Here is a 16,963-nt window from a genome sequence, read left to right on the forward strand (position 1 = left end):
CGTTGAGTGGCAAAGTTGAGTGGCAAAGTTGAGTGGCAGAGTTGAGTGGCAGAGTTGAGTGGCAGAGTTGAGTGGCAACGTTGAGTGGCAACGTTGAGTGGCAGAGTTGAGTGGCAGAGTTGAGTGGCAAAGTTGAGTGGCAAAGTTGAGTGACAAAGTTGAGTGGCAACGTTGAGTGGCAACGTTGAGTGGCAAAGTTGAGTGGCAGAGTTGAGTGGCAAAGTTGAGTGACAAAGTTGAGTGGCAGAGTTGAGTGGCAACGTTGAGTGGCAGAGTTGAGTGGCAGAGTTGAGTGGCAAAGTTGAGTGGCAGAGTTGAGTGGCAACGTTGAGTGGCAAAGTTGAGTGGCAGAGTTGAGTGGCAAAGTTGAGTGGCAGAGTTGAGTGGCAACGTTGAGTGGCAAAGTTGAGTGGCAGAGTTGAGTGGCAACGTTGAGTGGCAGAGTTGAGTGGCAGAGTTGAGTGGCAAAGTTGAGTGGCAGAGTTGAGTGGCAACGTTGAGTGGCAGAGTTGAGTGGCAAAGTTGAGTGGCAGAGTTGAGTGGCAAAGTTGAGTGGCAACGTTGAGTGGCAGAGTTGAGTGGCAGAGTTGAGTGGCAACGTTGAGTGGCAAAGTTGAGTGGCAAAGTTGAGTGGCAACGTTGAGTGGCAGAGTTGAGTGGCAGAGTTGAGTGGCAACGTTGAGTGGCAGAGTTGAGTGGCAGAGTTGAGTGGCAAAGTTGAGTGGCAGAGTTGAGTGGCAACGTTGAGTGGCAGAGTTGAGTGACAAAGTTGAGTGACAAAGTTGAGTGGCAAAGTTGAGTGGCAACGTTGAGTGGCAGAGTTGAGTGGCAACGTTGAGTGGCAAAGTTGAGTGGCAGAGTTGAGTGGCAAAGTTGAGTGGCAACGTTGAGTGGCAAAGTTGAGTGGCAGAGTTGAGTGGCAAAGTTGAGTGGCAGAGTTGAGTGGCAACGTTGAGTGGCAAAGTTGAGTGGCAGAGTTGAGTGGCAACGTTGAGTGGCAGAGTTGAGTGGCAACGTTGAGTGGCAACGTTGAGTGGCAAAGTTGAGTGGCAACGTTGAGCGGCAGAGTTGAGCGGCAAAGTTGAGCGGCAAAGTTGAGTGGCAGAGTTGAGTGGCAACGTTGAGTGGCAACGTTGAGTGGCAAAGTTGAGTGGCAACGTTGAGTGGCAAAGTTGAGTGGCAGAGTTGAGTGGCAAAGTTGAGTGGCAGAGTTTAGTGGCAACGTTGAGTGGCAAAGTTGAGTGGCAAAGTTGAGTGGCAGAGTTGAGTGGCAAAGTTGAGTGGCAACGTTGAGTGGCAAAGTTGAGTGGCAGAGTTGAGTGGCAAAGTTGAGTGGCAGAGTTGAGTGGCAACGTTGAGTGGCAAAGTTGAGTGGCAAAGTTGAGTGGCAGAGTTGAGTGGCAACGTTGAGTGGCAACGTTGAGTGGCAACGTTGAGTGGCAACGTTGAGTGGCAAAGTTGAGTGGCAAAGTTGAGTGGCAGAGTTGAGTGGCAACGTTGAGTGGCAAAGTTGAGTGGCAACGTTGAGTGACAAGTGAGTGGCACGTTGAGTGGCAAAATTGAGTGGCCCAAAATTGAGTGGCAAAGTTGAGTGGCAAAGTTGAGTGGCAACGTTGAGTGGCAAAGTTGAGTGACAAAGTTGAGTGACAAAGTTGAGTGGCAACGTTGAGTGGCAAAGTTGAGTGGCAACGTTGAGTGGCAAAGTTGAGTGGCAGAGTTGAGTGGCAAAGTTGAGTGGCAGAGTTGAGTGGCAACGTTGAGTGGCAACGTTGAGTGGCAACGTTGAGTGGCAAAGTTGAGTGGCAAAGTTGAGTGACAAAGTTGAGTGGCAACGTTGAGTGGGCAAAGTTGAGTGGCAACTGTTGAGTGGCAAAGTTGAGTGGCAGAGTTGAGTGGCAAAGTTGAGTGGCAGAGTTGAGTGGCAAAGTTGAGTGGCAACGTTGAGTGGCAACGTTGAGTGGCAACGTTGAGTGGCAACGTTGAGTGGCAAAGTTGAGTGGCAAAGTTGAGTGGCAACGTTGAGTGGCAGAGTTGAGTGGCAACGTTCAGTGGGAACGTTGAGTGGCAGAGTAGCCGAGAATTAGTTAATTAGCAAAATTAATTAGCCAAGTCAGTAAAATATATCCGGCCTACAGGGTCCCGACATTGTATTGTGCAGCCAAAAACCTCAATAAAAAATATTTAAATATAAAACTTATTCTACTCATTAATTTTGTTGTTTCGGTTGCCTGCCCCCCCTCACCCCCCATCGCCCCCCCTCCCGCTGTGCCCCCCCTCGTCCCCCCCCTCCCGCTGTGCCCCCCCTCGCCCCCCCACTCCCGCTGTGCCCCCCCTCACCCCCCCCCCCCCGCTGTGCCCCCCGCCAGGTGAACAAGCGGAACGATCGTGGGGAGACGCCACTCCACCTGGCGGCCATCCGCGGAGACGCCAGGGTGGCCAGGAGCCTCATAGAGCGAGGGGCAGTCGTCAACGTGAAAGACTTCGCTGGTGAGGTGGGGGGTGTGGGGGGGTGGGGGGGGGGGTGGTGGTGGAAGGGGGTGGTGGGGGTGGTGGAGCCACACAGAACGACGTTTGTGTTGGCGCCGTCAAACCCGACGAAATCTCCCTTGGAGCTTCTCTCGAACCTCCGTCTCAAGTGTGTCGGTGTCCCCCCCTGGCCCCTCCCCTCGCCCCCCCTCGCCCCCCCCTCGCCCCCCCCTCACCCCCCTCGCCCCCCCTCGCCCCCCCCTCGCCCCCCCCCTCACCCCCCCCCGGCCCCCCAGGCTGGACCCCGCTGCACGAGGCGTGTAACCGTGGCCACCGTGATCTGGCCGAGCTGCTGCTGCTGTCGGGCGCCCAGGTGAACACGCGCGGCCTGGACGACGACACGCCCCTGCACGACGCCGTCACCAATGGCCACGACGAGGTGGGGGCCGGGGGGGGGCGGGGGGGGGCGGGGGGGGCTGCCGCTGAGGGTGCCCCAGCTATCACCGCTACCCCTACTGGCAGAGTTATGCACTTGCCCCTACAGCCTGCTAGAGGCTACACGGGGAGCTTTGTCTGTATTCTTAGGTTTTTTCTGTAAAGTCACGTAGGTAAAACATTAAAATTTATAAAAGTAAAATAAAATAAAAATCACGACGTTTCGAAGGCAACACAAGCTTCCGTCTTCAGGTGGAACCGTCACAGCCACGACAGCTGTATCAAGTAAATGAGAGATTGCAGGAGCTACCACTCCGTTTATATAATGGTTGGAGAGGGGGGAAGGGGCAAGTGCAGCACACTTTTTATTCATATGGTAAGGTGAGGCTTAAGAGGGTGAGCCTTTGTTATGGAGAGGTACGGTTTGTGACTCGGCCTGTGAAAAGGAGAAAACAACTGAACATGTGTGTCTATAGGGCGCTGCTGCTACTCGCTACCAGCACTTGCCCCTACAACCTGCTAGAAGCTACACGGGGGAGCTTTGTGTGTATAGGGTGCTGCCGTTGCTACTAGCAGCACTTGCCCCTACACCCTGCTAGAGGCTACCCGGGGGCACCTTTGTCTGTGTGCAGGTGGTGCGCCTGCTCCTGCACTTTGGGGGCGACGCCACGCAGCCCAACCGCACGGGCGAGCGGCCCCTGGACGTGTCGCCATCGGCCGCCCTCACCCTCCTGCTGCAGCAGCAGCTGCAGCATCAGCAGCTTCTGCAGCGCAGCAGATCCGCAAGCTCGGGCGGGTGCACGCACGACTCCCCTGCCTCGCGAGGTGAGGGAGACCCGCTCGCTCGCACACTCGCACACTCACTCACACACTCACACTCACTCACACTCACTCACTCAACAACAACAACAACAACCGCCATTCGCCACTAAGTGGCGGTGACGTCACCACGATGCTTGTGCCAGGCCAAGTGCACCTTGAGGCCACGTGAAGTGTCGAAAGCCCGCTGGCAGGAGGTCACGGGGCAGACCCAGGTGCCACTGGTCGACTGACCGAGATGACTGGCTGATGCACCACCTGTGCCCCCTACTGTGCCAACTTGCTGTGCTTTAGCCACCCGGCGCTCCGCTCGTTGTTGTGAGCGTCGCTCCTCCGCCCTCCGTTGTTGTTGGAGGGCGACTGCCTCCAACTGCCCAGTAGCGTCCTTCACGAGCCTCCTCCACTGAGGCCGATCTTGACACCGCTGGTACCAGTCATCGGCAAGTCCACTCAGCTCCACGTCCTCCTGTACCACATCACTCCATCTCTTCTCCAGCCCGTGCCGCGCCCGTCTAGCCTCACTCACACACTCACTCACACACTCACACTCACTCACTCACACACTCACACACTCACTCACACACTCTCGCTCACACTCTCACTCACTCACACACTCACTCACACTCGCTCACACTCGCTCGCACACTCACACACTCACATTCTCACGCTCACACTCGTACACTTTCGCTCACACTCTCACTCACTCACACTCGACCGCACACTCACACACTCTCACTCACACTCGCACGCACTCGCTCGCACACTCACACTCGCACGCCCACGCACTTGCTCGCACACTCTCACTCGCTTGCACACTCACGCTCACTCACACACTCGCACTCACACTCGCCCGCACACTCACACTCATGCACACTCGCACACTCACACTCGTTCTCACACTCTCACTAGTATGGGACTATCGTTTTTAATGGAAAAAGAACAGATAATACACTGTAACATGATTACAAATGTAATGTTAATCGCTTCAAAAAGTCATAAAGTCTCCGTTTGTTCGCCATCGTTGTCGACACGTGCCTGGGATCTTCGCCAAGCGGTCTCCAGGGGTGGTGTTGTTGCACATTCTCAGAAGTGTTGACATTGTTTTTAAGCGCCCTGTGTATAGCTCCAGTCGGGGGCCTTACCTACTATCATGAAAAAAAACTTGTTTAATATTTTTGTTGCGCCATACCAAGGCACTGCGGGTATTCTTATGGTCGCCACCCTCACAGGCCAATAGGAGCGGTCGAGAGAGTGAGTGGGAGGTGTGGGGGTTGACCTGGGGTAGACACCCCCCCTGGGTACCCCGTGACGGGGGGGGGGGGAGAGACTCCAGACCCCCCAAGGGGTGGGGGCTGGGGGCTAGGGGCCAACGGTTCATTCCAGAGACTTCTAGAAGGTTCTGGAGAAGGTTGTGGCTAGGGGCGGGGGAAGCCCCAACTTGTGTATAAGAGCCGGCCCTCTCAACGGGACCGGCAGTCTTCGTCCACTCAAGACCTGAAGACGCCTGAAGACGAGACCAGCACCCTGGGACCCTCAGACGAGGCTCTTGTCAGAGCCGCGTTGCAGCGGACCAGCGGTGGGACCCGTACCCTCGCTAGCCTCCCCTAGCCCCCGTAGCGGAGGACCCGTGAGTGCGTAGCCCGGGGTGTGTAGGGCCCGCTAGAAGGGAGGTTGTACCTTCCTTACGTTACCGGGTGACGGGGCCGTACCCCGTAGTGTTAGAGGGGCCACAGCTGTAAGCGTTACGGCTGTTGGCGTTGTTCTCGTTATTGAAATGAACGCGTTGCCACCAAGAGAAGTCTCTGGAAGGGTCTGAAATGAACCGTTGGCCTCTATCCCCCAGCCCCCACCCCTTTTTGGGGGTCTGGGTACCCCGTTTCTTGATGCTGACAAGAACGAATCGTCCGTTTGACCCGGAGCGGGTAACGTCACAGCCTCACCCAACGCAGACTTCCATCACGCCGGTGCTGCCCAGCGACCGCCAGTTAACCGGCTTGCAACAATCGCCCGAATCAAGTTTGCGAGTCGCCTCTGTGCAGGTCTCGATTTAAAGCTTTCGTGACTGCAGGGATTCATCTTCTTGGTTCTATTATGTTTTATTTGTATTATTTTATTACTTCCCTTCTACGTGACTTTACCGAAAGAACCAAGAAGATGGGTCTGTGCAGGTCGTCGGGGGTCGAGGCCACGTGAGTGCCGGTGTACGCCACGGAAGAATTTACCGGCGTGGGTGAGGCAGAATGCCAATCACGAGGCCTTCCGCCGCTGGCCCCGACGTACGTTCAGCACTTGAACAACCGTGAGACCTGGCAAAGCTCCCCGCCGGGGCTCTAGACAACATTCCCCCCCCCCCCGTACTGGCTGAGCAAGTTTCTTCACCCAAAAATTTGTTGGAACGACGGCCCATCTACCTTCTCCCTGCTGAGTGAGTGTGTGGAAAACTGTAGGAAGCGATGGATGCTGGGGCCCATCTCTCTCGCCCACCTGCTGTGTCAACAACATCCAGCGGTGGGATCTGGAGTTGCCCCCCAACGCTCGTGATGAAAAATTACCGGCGTGTGTTAGGCAGAATGCCGATCCATGAGCCCTTTCGCCGCTGGTCCCAACGTACGTTCAACACTTGAACAACCGTGAAATCTGGCAAATCTCCCCGCCGGAGTCTATACAACGTTCCCCCCGAACTGGCTGAGCAAGTTTCTTCACCCGAAATTTTGTCGTAACGCCGGCCACCAAAGTCACCGCACTCCCAAATGCATGCGGGAGAAGGACCTCGATGGGCGCCGGCTAGTTTTGAGGATGGATGCTGGGGCCCATCTCTCTCGCCCACCTGCTGTGTCAACAACATCCAGCGGCGGGATCTGGTGTTAACCCCCAACGCTCACGATGAAAAATTACCGGCGTCAATAGGACAATGCCGATCACGAGCCCTTTCGCCGCTGGCCCCATCGTACGTTCAGCACATGAACAACCGTGAGACCTGCAAAAGCTCCCCCTACCGGAGTCTAGACAACGTTCCCCTCCGAACTGGCTGAGCAAGTTTCTTCACCCGAAAGTTTGTCGGAACGACGGCCCATCTACCTTCTCCCTGCTGAGTGTGTGGAAAACTGTTGGAAGCGATGGATGCTGAGGCCCATCTCTCTCGCCCACCTGCTGTGCCAACATCACCCAGCGTGGGATCTGACATTGCCCCCAACGCTCACGAAGATTTGTCTTTGACGCACGCGGGGGGTGAGTGGGGGAGGGTGTGACGACTGACTCTGGCTCCAGTCACCATGAGGGGAGTGGACAGTCCTCTACTCGGGGCAGGAGACTTCCAAGCAACAGGGAATGGCTCTTCTGCAGCATCCCACGTCAGAGAATGAGGAGACTTACCGCAGCCGTCGTTCGGAGGTTCCTAGAGCCGTGCGGTGCTGCAAGGATGGGTGGTGGTCGCGGGTTGCTGAGGAGATGGAGTCTGCCTCAGTATCCTGCGATCACATTCATCAAAAATGTAACTTGCAGCGGCACACATCACCATCATTAGGAGAAATGAAAGTGATCCGATCTCCTACCCCCAGAAACAGGTTTGCAGATTTGCTGAGCATTTTTGTGAGGTCTTGGGGGAGAGGAAATCCCTCTGCCTGGAAAACATCATGGGACAAAGTGGGGATGACCCTGCTGAGGCTGCCGTGCCTTAAATATTGGAAGAAGTTGTCACCCCCTGACTTCTTCCAGCACCATCTGTTGAAGAAGTAGTGAAGATGATCCGGAGTTTGAGACTAGCAAAAACAAAAGAGATGATCTTCCAAGCCAAATGCTGGGGGAGGGTGGCGTTTGTGCGCAGACTACCCTACATGACATCATAAGAACAGTCTGGACCACTTAACGGGTTCCACAGGATTGGAAGGATGCCCTGGTGGTCCAACAGGACCTATATCTCTACTTTATTGACCTGGTCAAGCCTATGATCCGATCAATTGGCCTGGTTTGTTCTTCGTGCTTTCGGAGTCCCTGACCCTCTGCTCACCATCATTAAGAACCTTAATGATGGTGGGCAGGCCCAGGTAAAACTACGTGGCTGGGAGTCTGAGCCATTCCCTGTTCATCTTGGCGTGCGACAGGGTTGTCCTCTCGCTCCCACGTGAAGCCTTCTATAGCTGTACTGGAGGAATTTCCACAATGGGAGGCTGATCAATGCCCGGATGTGGTCACAGGATGACTGCCTATTGGTCAACCATGTTATGCATGCTGATGATCTGGTGACTTTTGGTGACTTCTGCTCACTCAGAGGAGTTGGAGGTGCTGCTGCTGAACCTGGAGCATGCCACTAAGCGGTGGAGCCTTACCATCAGCCCCAGCAAAACTCAGCACCTGCCTGGGTATTTGTTACTCTACCCCATTGGTGATGGGACAGTTGTGGATAGAGTGGAGGGGTTCCTATACCTGGGCAGTGTTTCAATGACTGGCTCCAGTGTTACAGCAGAGGTGTCGCTCTAAATCAGTCGAGCCGCATTATCTTTTTATCGGCTGCATAAAGCTGTGTGGAAGCTGCTTGGTCTGTCGCTCCACATGAAGCTTCGGGTCTTCTCGGCCACGGTCATGCCTTCCCTTCTCTACATTTGCAAAACGTAGACCCCCATAATGGAACATCTTGGCCGATTAGAAACATTCAGGCTGGCCTGGCTATGATCCACTCTGGGTTTAACCAGGCTGGATTGTGTGAGGAGCTCACAAATCCTTGAAAGATCTGGACAAAGTCCCATCCGTGAGCTCCTCCGGCAGGCAAGGCTACGTTGGCTGGGTCATTTATACCACAGGCCCAGCCTATGCTGAAACACCTTTTGTTCGGCCTGATAGAGGTGGCTAAACAGGCGTGGCACGGGCTAGAGAAGAGATGTGGTGCAAGAGGATGTGAAGCTGAGTGGACTTGCCAATGACTGGTACCAGCGGTGTCAAGATCGGCCTCTGTGGAGGAGGCTCGTGAAGGACGCTGCTACTGGATAGCTCCGACGGAGGGTAGAGGAGCGACGCTCACAACAACGAGCGAAGTGCCGGGTTTGCAAAGTGGGGGACACAGCCGGTGCATCGGCCAGTCATCTCAGTCGGTCAACCCCTTGGCACCTGGTCTGTCCCGTGACCTCCTGCCAGCGGGCGTTCGACACTTCACGTGGCCTCAACGTGCACACGGCCAGCCATATGCGCCGTGGTGACTTCGTCGCCACTCAGTGGCGAAGGGTCGTCGTCGTCATTGCTGGCGCTTGCGAGCATCGATGGGGCGTCGCAGTTGCTAGCTTTGTGGAGTGGCGGTGCCGCCATCTCCGCCGTGTGAACGTGGGGAGCAAGGAGACGATGGCGCGCAGACCATCGTCTCTCCGGCTGTGAAGTCCCGTCGGGGCGTTGCCGGGCCCCTACTGGTTGTTGCCCTACACGCGCTTGAGCAGGGAGGAGGGGGGGAGTTGGATAGGTGGGGGAGGAAGAGGAGGATGTCCGTTGACTCAATGTTAACGCTTCTGAGAATTTGCAACGACGCCACAAGAAATGTGCCCTCAGGGCTCTGCAGACCACCTGGGGAAGATTCCAGGCGTGCGTTGACAATGATGGCGAACAAGTGGGAGACTGACTTTTCGAAGCTGTTAACGTCCATTTGTTATCGTGTTTACAGTGTAGTATTATCCGTTTTTTTCTATTGAAAACGAAAGTCCCATATAAGTGAAGCACCCTGTATAACATCGACATTCCGACACTTCCGTATGCTTAGTTAATTATTCACCTCGAGTATCCGGGGTGCTCTCGGCCGTGTGAAAGTCACTGTGGTCTTCTGTCTGCCCCGCCCCCGCTGCTGCCTGTCCACCACCACAAGCAGCGGACACCCTGAGCAACGAGGAGCCGGAGTCCAACCGGCGCGGCGAGGCCGACGGCACGGGGACGGACGCGCCGGGACGCAGGCTTGAGGTGCCGCCTGCCCCCCCGGACAGGAAGTCGGCGCAGAGGAATCCCCTGGCGGACAGGAAGTCGCACGGACAGCCGCCTCCTTCAGACAGGAAGTCACACGGGCAGCTGCCCCCTTCAGACAGGAAGCCCGAAGTGCCGCCCCCTTCGGACAGGAAGTCACATGGGCAGCCGCTGCCCCCTTCAGACAGGAAGTCACATGGGCTGCCGCCCCCTTCGGACAGGAAGCCCGAAGTGCCGCCCCCTTCAGACAGGAAGTCACATGGGCCGCCGCCGCCCCCTTCGGACAAAAAGCCCGAAGTGCCGCCCCCTTCAGACAAGAAGTCACATGGGCAGCCACCCCCTTCGGACAGGAAGCCCGAAGTGCTGCCCCCTTCAGACAGGAAGTCACATGGGCCGCCGCCCCCTTCAGACAGGAAGTCGCATGGGCCGCCGCCCCCTTCGGACAAGAAGTCACATGGGCAGCCGCCACCCACCTCAGACAGGAAACCCGAAGTGCCGCCCCTCTTGGACAAGAAGTTGCACGAGCCGCCCCCTTCGGACAAGAAGTTGCATGGGCCGCCGCCCCCTTCAGACAAGAAGTCGCACGGGCAACCATCACCCATCATGGACAGAAAGCCCGAAGTGCCGCCCCTCTTGGACAAGAAGTCACACGAGCCGCCCCCCGCGGACAGGAAGTTACATGGGCAGCCGCCACCCACCTCGGACAGAAAGCCAGAAGTACCGCCCCCCTCGGAGAAGAAGTCGCACGGGCAGCCGCTACCCACAACCGACAGGAAGCCCGAAGTGCCGCCCCCCTCAGACAGGAAGTCGCACGGGCAGCCGCCACCCACAACCGACAGAAAGCCAGAAGTACCGCCCTCCGCGGACAGGAAGTTGCACGGGCAGCCCCCCTCTGAAAGGAAGTCGCACGGGCAGCCGCTACCCACAACCGACAGGAAGCCCGAAGTGCCGCCCCCTTCAGAAAAGAAGTCGCACGGGCAGCCGCTACCCACCTCAGACAGGAAGTCACATGGGCAGCTGCCACCCACCTCGGACAGGAAACCCGAAGTGCCGCCCCCTTCAGAAAAGAAGTCGCACGGGCAGCCCCTACCCACCTTAGATAGGAAGTCACATGGGCAGCCGCTACCCACAACCGACAGGAACCCCGAAGTGCCGCCCCCCTCGGAGAGGAGGTTGCGAGGACTGCCCCCCCCGGACAGGAAGTCCCACGGGCCGCCCCCCCCGGACAGGAAGTCCCACGGGCCGCCCCCCTCTGACAGGAGGCCGGAAGTGCCGCCCCCCTCGGAGAGGAGGGCCGAGGGGCCGCCGTCTCCGGAGAGGAGGCCCGGGGAGCCGGCCGTGATGCCGGCGGTGGCCAGGCTTCGCGAAAGGAACCGGAGCGGCAGCGCCGGCTCCGGGGCCGCTCCCTCCGTGCCCGGCGAGGGCCGCGAGGACGGCGAGGACCATGACGGGGAAGACGACGACGAGGAGGAGGACGCGGCAGGGGGAGCCGCCAGCGCCGCAGAATCGGAGCCGCGGCCGGCGGGTGACCGGCACCTGCCGAGGCGGCGGCGGCAGCTGCGGCGGCAAAAGCGGCGGCGGCGCTCGGCACCTGGCGGCGACGGGGAGGCGGCGGCTGCCGCGGCTCCCGCAGTCGCGGAGGCCGGCGCGTCGTCCGCCGGCTCCGAGAGCGAGCCGGAGGCGCCGTCGCTCTTTGCGCCGTCCGGGGCGAGCGCCGGCAAGGCGCCGGCGGAGCGACGCCGAACGCCGTGGCGCGCCGAACCGGCGGCGCCGCCGACGGAGAAGGGGAAGGTGGACGGCGAGGGGAAGGTGGTGAAGCGGCACAAGCTCGGCCACCGGGGCCGGGAGCCGGCGGCCGGGGACGCCACGGCGCGGTCGCTGGCGCCGGCGCCGTCGTGGAAGGAGCAGCAAAGGAGGAGGGACTCGGCGGAGAGCGGAGGGGCGGAGCGGGAGAGGGACAAGGTGGGAGAGAGGGACAAGACGGAGAGGGACAAGGTGGGAGAGAGAGACAAGACGGAGAGGGACAAGGTGGGAGAGAGAGACAAAGTGGGAGAGAGAGACAAGGTGGGAGAGAGAGACAAGGTGGGAGAGAGAGACAAAGTGGGAGAGAGGGACAAGACGGAGCGGGACAAGGTGGGAGAGAGGGACAAGACATTAGACCAGGACAAGGTGGCAGACAGGGATGAGCTGGGAGACGAGGTGGGAGACAGGGACAAGACGTTATACAGGGACGGTGTGAGAGACAAGGACAAGACAGAGAGGGACGAGGTGGGAGACGGGGTGGGAGACGGGGACAGTCCGAGAGACAAGGAGAGGGACAAAGACAAGGCAGCGGAGAGGGACAAGGATAAGATTCTGGAGAGGGAGAGGGACAAGAACAAGGAGAGAGACAGGACGGTTGATAAAGAGAGAGACGGAGACAAGTCCATGGAGAGGGACAAAGACAAGGCCATGGAGAGGGAGAGGGACAAGGATAAGATTCTGGAGAGGGAGAGAGACAGGAACAAGGAGAGAGACAAGGACAGGACGGTTGATAAAGAGAGAGACGGAGACAAAGACAGGGAGAGGGACAAAGACAAAGACAGAGAGAGGGAGAGGGATAAGGATAAGATTCTGGAGAGGGAGAGAGACAGGAACAAGGAGAGAGACAAGGACAGGACGGTTGATAAAGAGAGAGACGGAGACAAAGACAGGGAGAGGGACAAAGACAAAGACAGAGAGAGGGAGAGGGATAAGGATAAGATTATGGAGAGGGAGAGAGACAGGAACAAGGAGAGAGACAAGGACAGGACGGTTGATAAAGAGAGAGACGGAGACAAGTCCATGGAGAGGGACAAAGACAGAGAGAGGGACAAAGACAAGATTATGGAGAGGGAGAGAGACAGGAACAAGGAGAGAGACAAGGACAGGATGGTTGATAAAGAGAGAGACGGAGACAAGTCCATGGAGAGGGACAAAGACAAAGACAGAGAGAGGGAGAGGGACAAAGACAAGATTCTCGAGAGGGAGAGAGACAGGAACAAGGAGAGAGACAAGGACAGGACGGTTGATAAAGAGAGAGATGGAGACAAAGACAAGGCCATGGAGAGGGACAAAGACAGAGAGAGGCGTCGTCGGCTCAAGGAGCGGGAGGGCGTGAGGAGCGAGGGGGGGGGAGCAGGAGGAGGGGCGCCCCCCCCCCACCGCGGCACCAAGGACGAGCGTAAGTCGTCCTCCTCCTTCAAGGAGAACAACGGCGCCGCCACGGCCGCCGGCGGCGGCGGCGGCAACGGCTCCTCCGGCAGCCGCAAGTCACCGGTGCCGGGCGGCGGTGGCGGCAAGTCCAGGGGGCGGCCGGGCGAAGCGGCGGCCGCGGGTCACGAGGCGGCCGGTGCCGGGGGCGGTGCCGGGGGCCGTGGTGGCGTGGCGGCGACGACACTCACCAGCTTCGAGCTGATGCTCAGCCAGAAGGACATGGAGATGGAGCGGAGGCACCGCTACCTCAAGGGGAAGGCTCGCTGCAAGGAGAGAGCGGCACGCAGTGCGCAGGTGAGGGCCTCCTAGCAACGCACACACACAACAACAACAACCGACTAAGTGGCGGTGATGTCACCGCTTCGCTTGTGCCTGTGCGCACGTTAATGCCACGTGAAGTGTCGAACGCCCGCTGGCAGGAGGCCACGGGTCGACTGACTAAGATGAGTGGCTGATGCACCACCGGTGCCCCCTACTGTGCCAACTCGCTGTGCTTTAGCCACCCGGTGCTCCGCTCGTTGTTGTGAGCGTCGCTCCTCTGCCCTCCGTTGTTGCTGGAGGGCGACTGCCTCCAACTGCCCAGTAGCGTTTGCGACCTCTGATTCCCGCTCACGGCCAACACCCAGCGGTGACATTTCTCTGAACGCGGCCAATTTGAGTAACGGGTTGCCATGTTCACGCGATCTAGTCCAACAATAACACCACTGCTGTGGATGATATTGATCGCTAAAGCCTCACTACCACTGTTACCGCTGCTACTACCGCTGCTACCGCTGCTACTGCCGCTGTTACCGCTGCTACTGCCGCTGCTACCGCCGCGTGTTATTGGAGCGTCAGGGGGGGCGTCCAGACGCTGCTCAACCGCGTTGTGACGCACTCGCGGTGTTGACCCCGCCCCTCCCCCGGACAGGCCGCCGGTGGTGCCGGCAGCGCCGGCAAGGAGCGGCGGCCCCCGCCGGCGAGCCCCGCTCAGCGCCCGCGGGTTGCCTGTGAGCAGCCGGCGCCGACGGGCAAAGCCGCGGAGGGCGGCGACGGCGGACTGCCGGCCTCGCTTGCGCCGGGTGGGGAGGGCGCCAGGGTAGTGGCGTCGCCACGGCACCAGCAGCAGCAGCACCAGCAGCAGCACAACCATCAGCATCAGCGCCCGATTCTTCTTCATCATCATCAGCAGCAGAAGCAGCCGCTGCTGCTGCTGCAACGACAGCAGAATCATCCGCAGCAGCAGCTGCAGCTGCAGCAGCAGACTTGTCACCAGCAGCAGCTCCAGCTGCAGCAGCAGCAGACTTGTCACCAGCAGCAGCTCCAGCAGCAGCAACAGCAGCAGCAGCTTCACCAAAAGCAGCATCTGCAGCCTCCCCAGCAGCTCCACAACCACCACGACCACCCCCAGCACCAGCCGCCGAGCTGGCACCCGCCGGTGGAGCCGCCAGCGGTGGATGGCGCCGGCAGGGCGACCCCCCCGCAGCGCCAGCCGGCGCCCGGCGAGCACGGCGGCGGCGAGGAGCCGGCGGTGCCCGTGTCGGCCGCCGCCCTTCCGATGCTGCCGCACCACCACCAGCGCCAGCAGCTACAGCAGCAGCAGCTACAGCAGGAGCAGCCCCAACAGCAGCAGCAGCCCCAACAGCAGCAGCAGCCCCAACAGCAGCAGCAGCTACAGCAGCAGCAGCAGCCCAGCTACAGCAGCTACAGCAGCAGCAGCTACAGCAGCAGCAGCAGCAGCTACAGCAGCAGCAGCAGCTACAGCAGCAGCAGCAGCAGCAGCAGCTACAGCAGCAGGGCGCGAGCGAGGGGGAGGAGGGAGAGCAGGAAGTTCGGAGCGACGCCGCCAAGGACGAGCCGTCGGTCGCGGCCGACGCTTCTTCCGCGCCGGCGAGCGATGCCGGCGGCTCCGGTGGGGGGGCGCCCTCGCCACCGCCGGCACCGCCCGCGGCTGCTCCCCCGGTGGCGGCGGCTCCCCCGCTCCGCGCCGATCGGCCGGGGGGCTCTGTCGCTTCGGCGGCGGACGGCAACACGCGGTCGGTGCCGGGGGTCGAGCCGGAACCGTCGCCGGCGCGCGATCCGGCCGCCGCGGACGCGGACGCCGTCGACGTGGTCATCTCGGAGCGGATGTTGGAGGAGACGGCGCGGGCGGCGCTGCAGCGGGAGGTGGAGCTGAGCCTCGCGGACGACGGCGTAGGAGGAGGCCGGCGGCGCCCCGACGGACGTCGCCGCGGCCGTCGCGACCGGCGACGAACTCGCGGCGGAATCGCTGCCGGCGCCGGTGGCCATTCTTCCGCCGGACGAGGAGGAAGGGGAGGGGGGGGCCCCGGCGGCCGGCGCCGCGGGCGACGCCGACGGAGCCGGCGTCGTCGGCGCGCGTGCCGAGGACGGGCGGCCGGAGAGCGCCGGCAACGGCGGAGGAGGGGACTCAGGCGGTACCGACCGCGAGTGTGCGCTTCGTGAGAGCGCTCTACGTGAGAGCGCTCTACGTGAGAGCGCTCTGCGTGAGAGCGCTCTGCGTGAGAGCGCTCTACGTGAGAGCGCTCTACGTGAGTGTGCACAGCGTGAGTGTGCACAGCGCGAGTGCGCGCTGCGCGCCGTGTTTGCGCGCCAGCGCGGCAGCGCGGAGGAGCGGTGGGCGGCGCTGTGCGGGGTGGCGCCGGCGCCGCCGCCGCCCCACGGCTACCCACGGTTCATGACGCACACCGGGGCCTACGTGTTGCACGGCAAGCCCTACAGCCGCCTGCAGGTTCCCACGGTGAGCGCCAGCGCGCGTGAGTCGTGTGTGTGTGCGTGTACACGGTGTGTGTACACGGTGTGTGTGTGTGTGTGCACTGTGTTTGCGTACACTGTGTGTGAGTGTATGTACATGGTCTGTGTGTGTGCGTGGCGTGTGTGTGCGTGGCGTATGGTGGCGTGTGCGTGGCGTGTGCGTGGTGTACACATGGTGTGTGTGCGTGGCGTGTGCGTTACGTGGCGTGTGCGTGGTGTACTTGTGTGTACACTGTGTGTGGTGTACACACGGTGTGTGTGTGTTGCGTGGCGTGTGCGTGGTGTACTTGTGTGTACACTGTGTGTGTGTGTGTTGCGTGTGCGTGCCGTGTGCGTGGTGTACTTGTGTATACACTGTGTGTGTGGTGTACACACTGTGTGTGTGTGTGCGTTGCGTGTGCGTTGCGTGTGCGTGGTGTACACACGGTGTGTATGTGTGTGCGTGGTGTACACACGGTGTGTATGTGTGTGCGTGGTGTACGCAGTTTGCTCCACCGCCGTCGCTGTCGGAGCCCCTCAAGGAGCTGTTCCGCATGCAGGAGGCAGCGCGCAGAGCCCTGCGCCTGCAGCAGCTCGTCGAGAGGGTGGGGCAGCGCCACCACCGCCACCACCGCCACCACCACCACCGCCACGTGACTCCGTCTCTTCTGTAGTCCGTGCCGCGCCCCTTTAGCCCCCTCGATCTGGCCGAACAAAAGCTGTTTAGGCATGCGGTGGCTAGGCATGCGGGCTACATGACCCAGCCAACGCAGCCTTGCCTGCCAGAGGAGCTCACCGATGGGACTTTGCCCAGATCTTTCAAGGATTTGTGAGCTCCTCACACAATCCAGCCTGGTTAAACCCAGGATGGATCGTAGGCAGGCCAGCCTAAATGTTTCCAACCGGCGAAGATGTTCCATTAGGGGGGTCTACGTTTCACAAGCATAGAGAAGGGAGGGAATGACTGGCCGAGAAGACCTGAAGCTTCGTGCGGAGCGACAGACCAGGTAGCTTCCACACAGCGTTACGCAACCAATGAAAAGATATTGCCGCTCGACTGATTCGGAGTGAGACCTCTGCTGTTAAACCGGAGCCGGTCATAAGTACACTGCCCAGGTATGGGAAACTCTCCACTCTCTCCACTACTGCCCTATCACCGTTGTGGGGGTGGAGTGTCCGATGGTACAAAATACCCAGGCAGGTGCTTAGTTTTGGTGGGGCTGATTGTAAGGCCCCACCTCTTAGTGGCACGCTCCAGTCTCAGCAGCAGCGTCTCCAACTCCTTCTCTGAATGAGCAGCTATTACCAAATCGTCGGCATACATAACATGGTTGACCAATAGGGAGCC

General features: G+C 59.7%; 1 protein-coding gene across 1 annotated transcript in view; it reads left to right on the forward strand.

The window, feature by feature from the left end:
- Positions 1-16,289, forward strand: part of LOC133338962 (ankyrin repeat domain-containing protein 11-like) — a 21,759-nt gene extending 5,470 nt beyond the window's left edge. The window contains exons 4-11 of the mRNA XM_061547088.1: positions 2,367-2,487; positions 2,763-2,905; positions 3,534-3,726; positions 9,563-13,179; positions 13,796-14,551; positions 14,692-15,030; positions 15,062-15,622; positions 16,122-16,289. Of these exons, the coding sequence (XP_061403072.1) occupies positions 2,367-2,487; positions 2,763-2,905; positions 3,534-3,726; positions 9,563-13,179; positions 13,796-14,551; positions 14,692-15,030; positions 15,062-15,622; positions 16,122-16,289 (5,898 nt within the window). The remainder of the gene's footprint in view (positions 1-2,366; positions 2,488-2,762; positions 2,906-3,533; positions 3,727-9,562; positions 13,180-13,795; positions 14,552-14,691; positions 15,031-15,061; positions 15,623-16,121) is intronic.
- The last annotated feature ends 674 nt before the right edge of the window (positions 16,290-16,963 follow it).

This window comes from Lethenteron reissneri, unplaced genomic scaffold (assembly GCF_015708825.2).
Source record: "Lethenteron reissneri isolate LAM-NWPU_2019-01 unplaced genomic scaffold, ASM1570882v1 scaffold_1639, whole genome shotgun sequence".
NCBI classification, from domain to species: Eukaryota; Metazoa; Chordata; class Hyperoartia; order Petromyzontiformes; family Petromyzontidae; genus Lethenteron; species Lethenteron reissneri.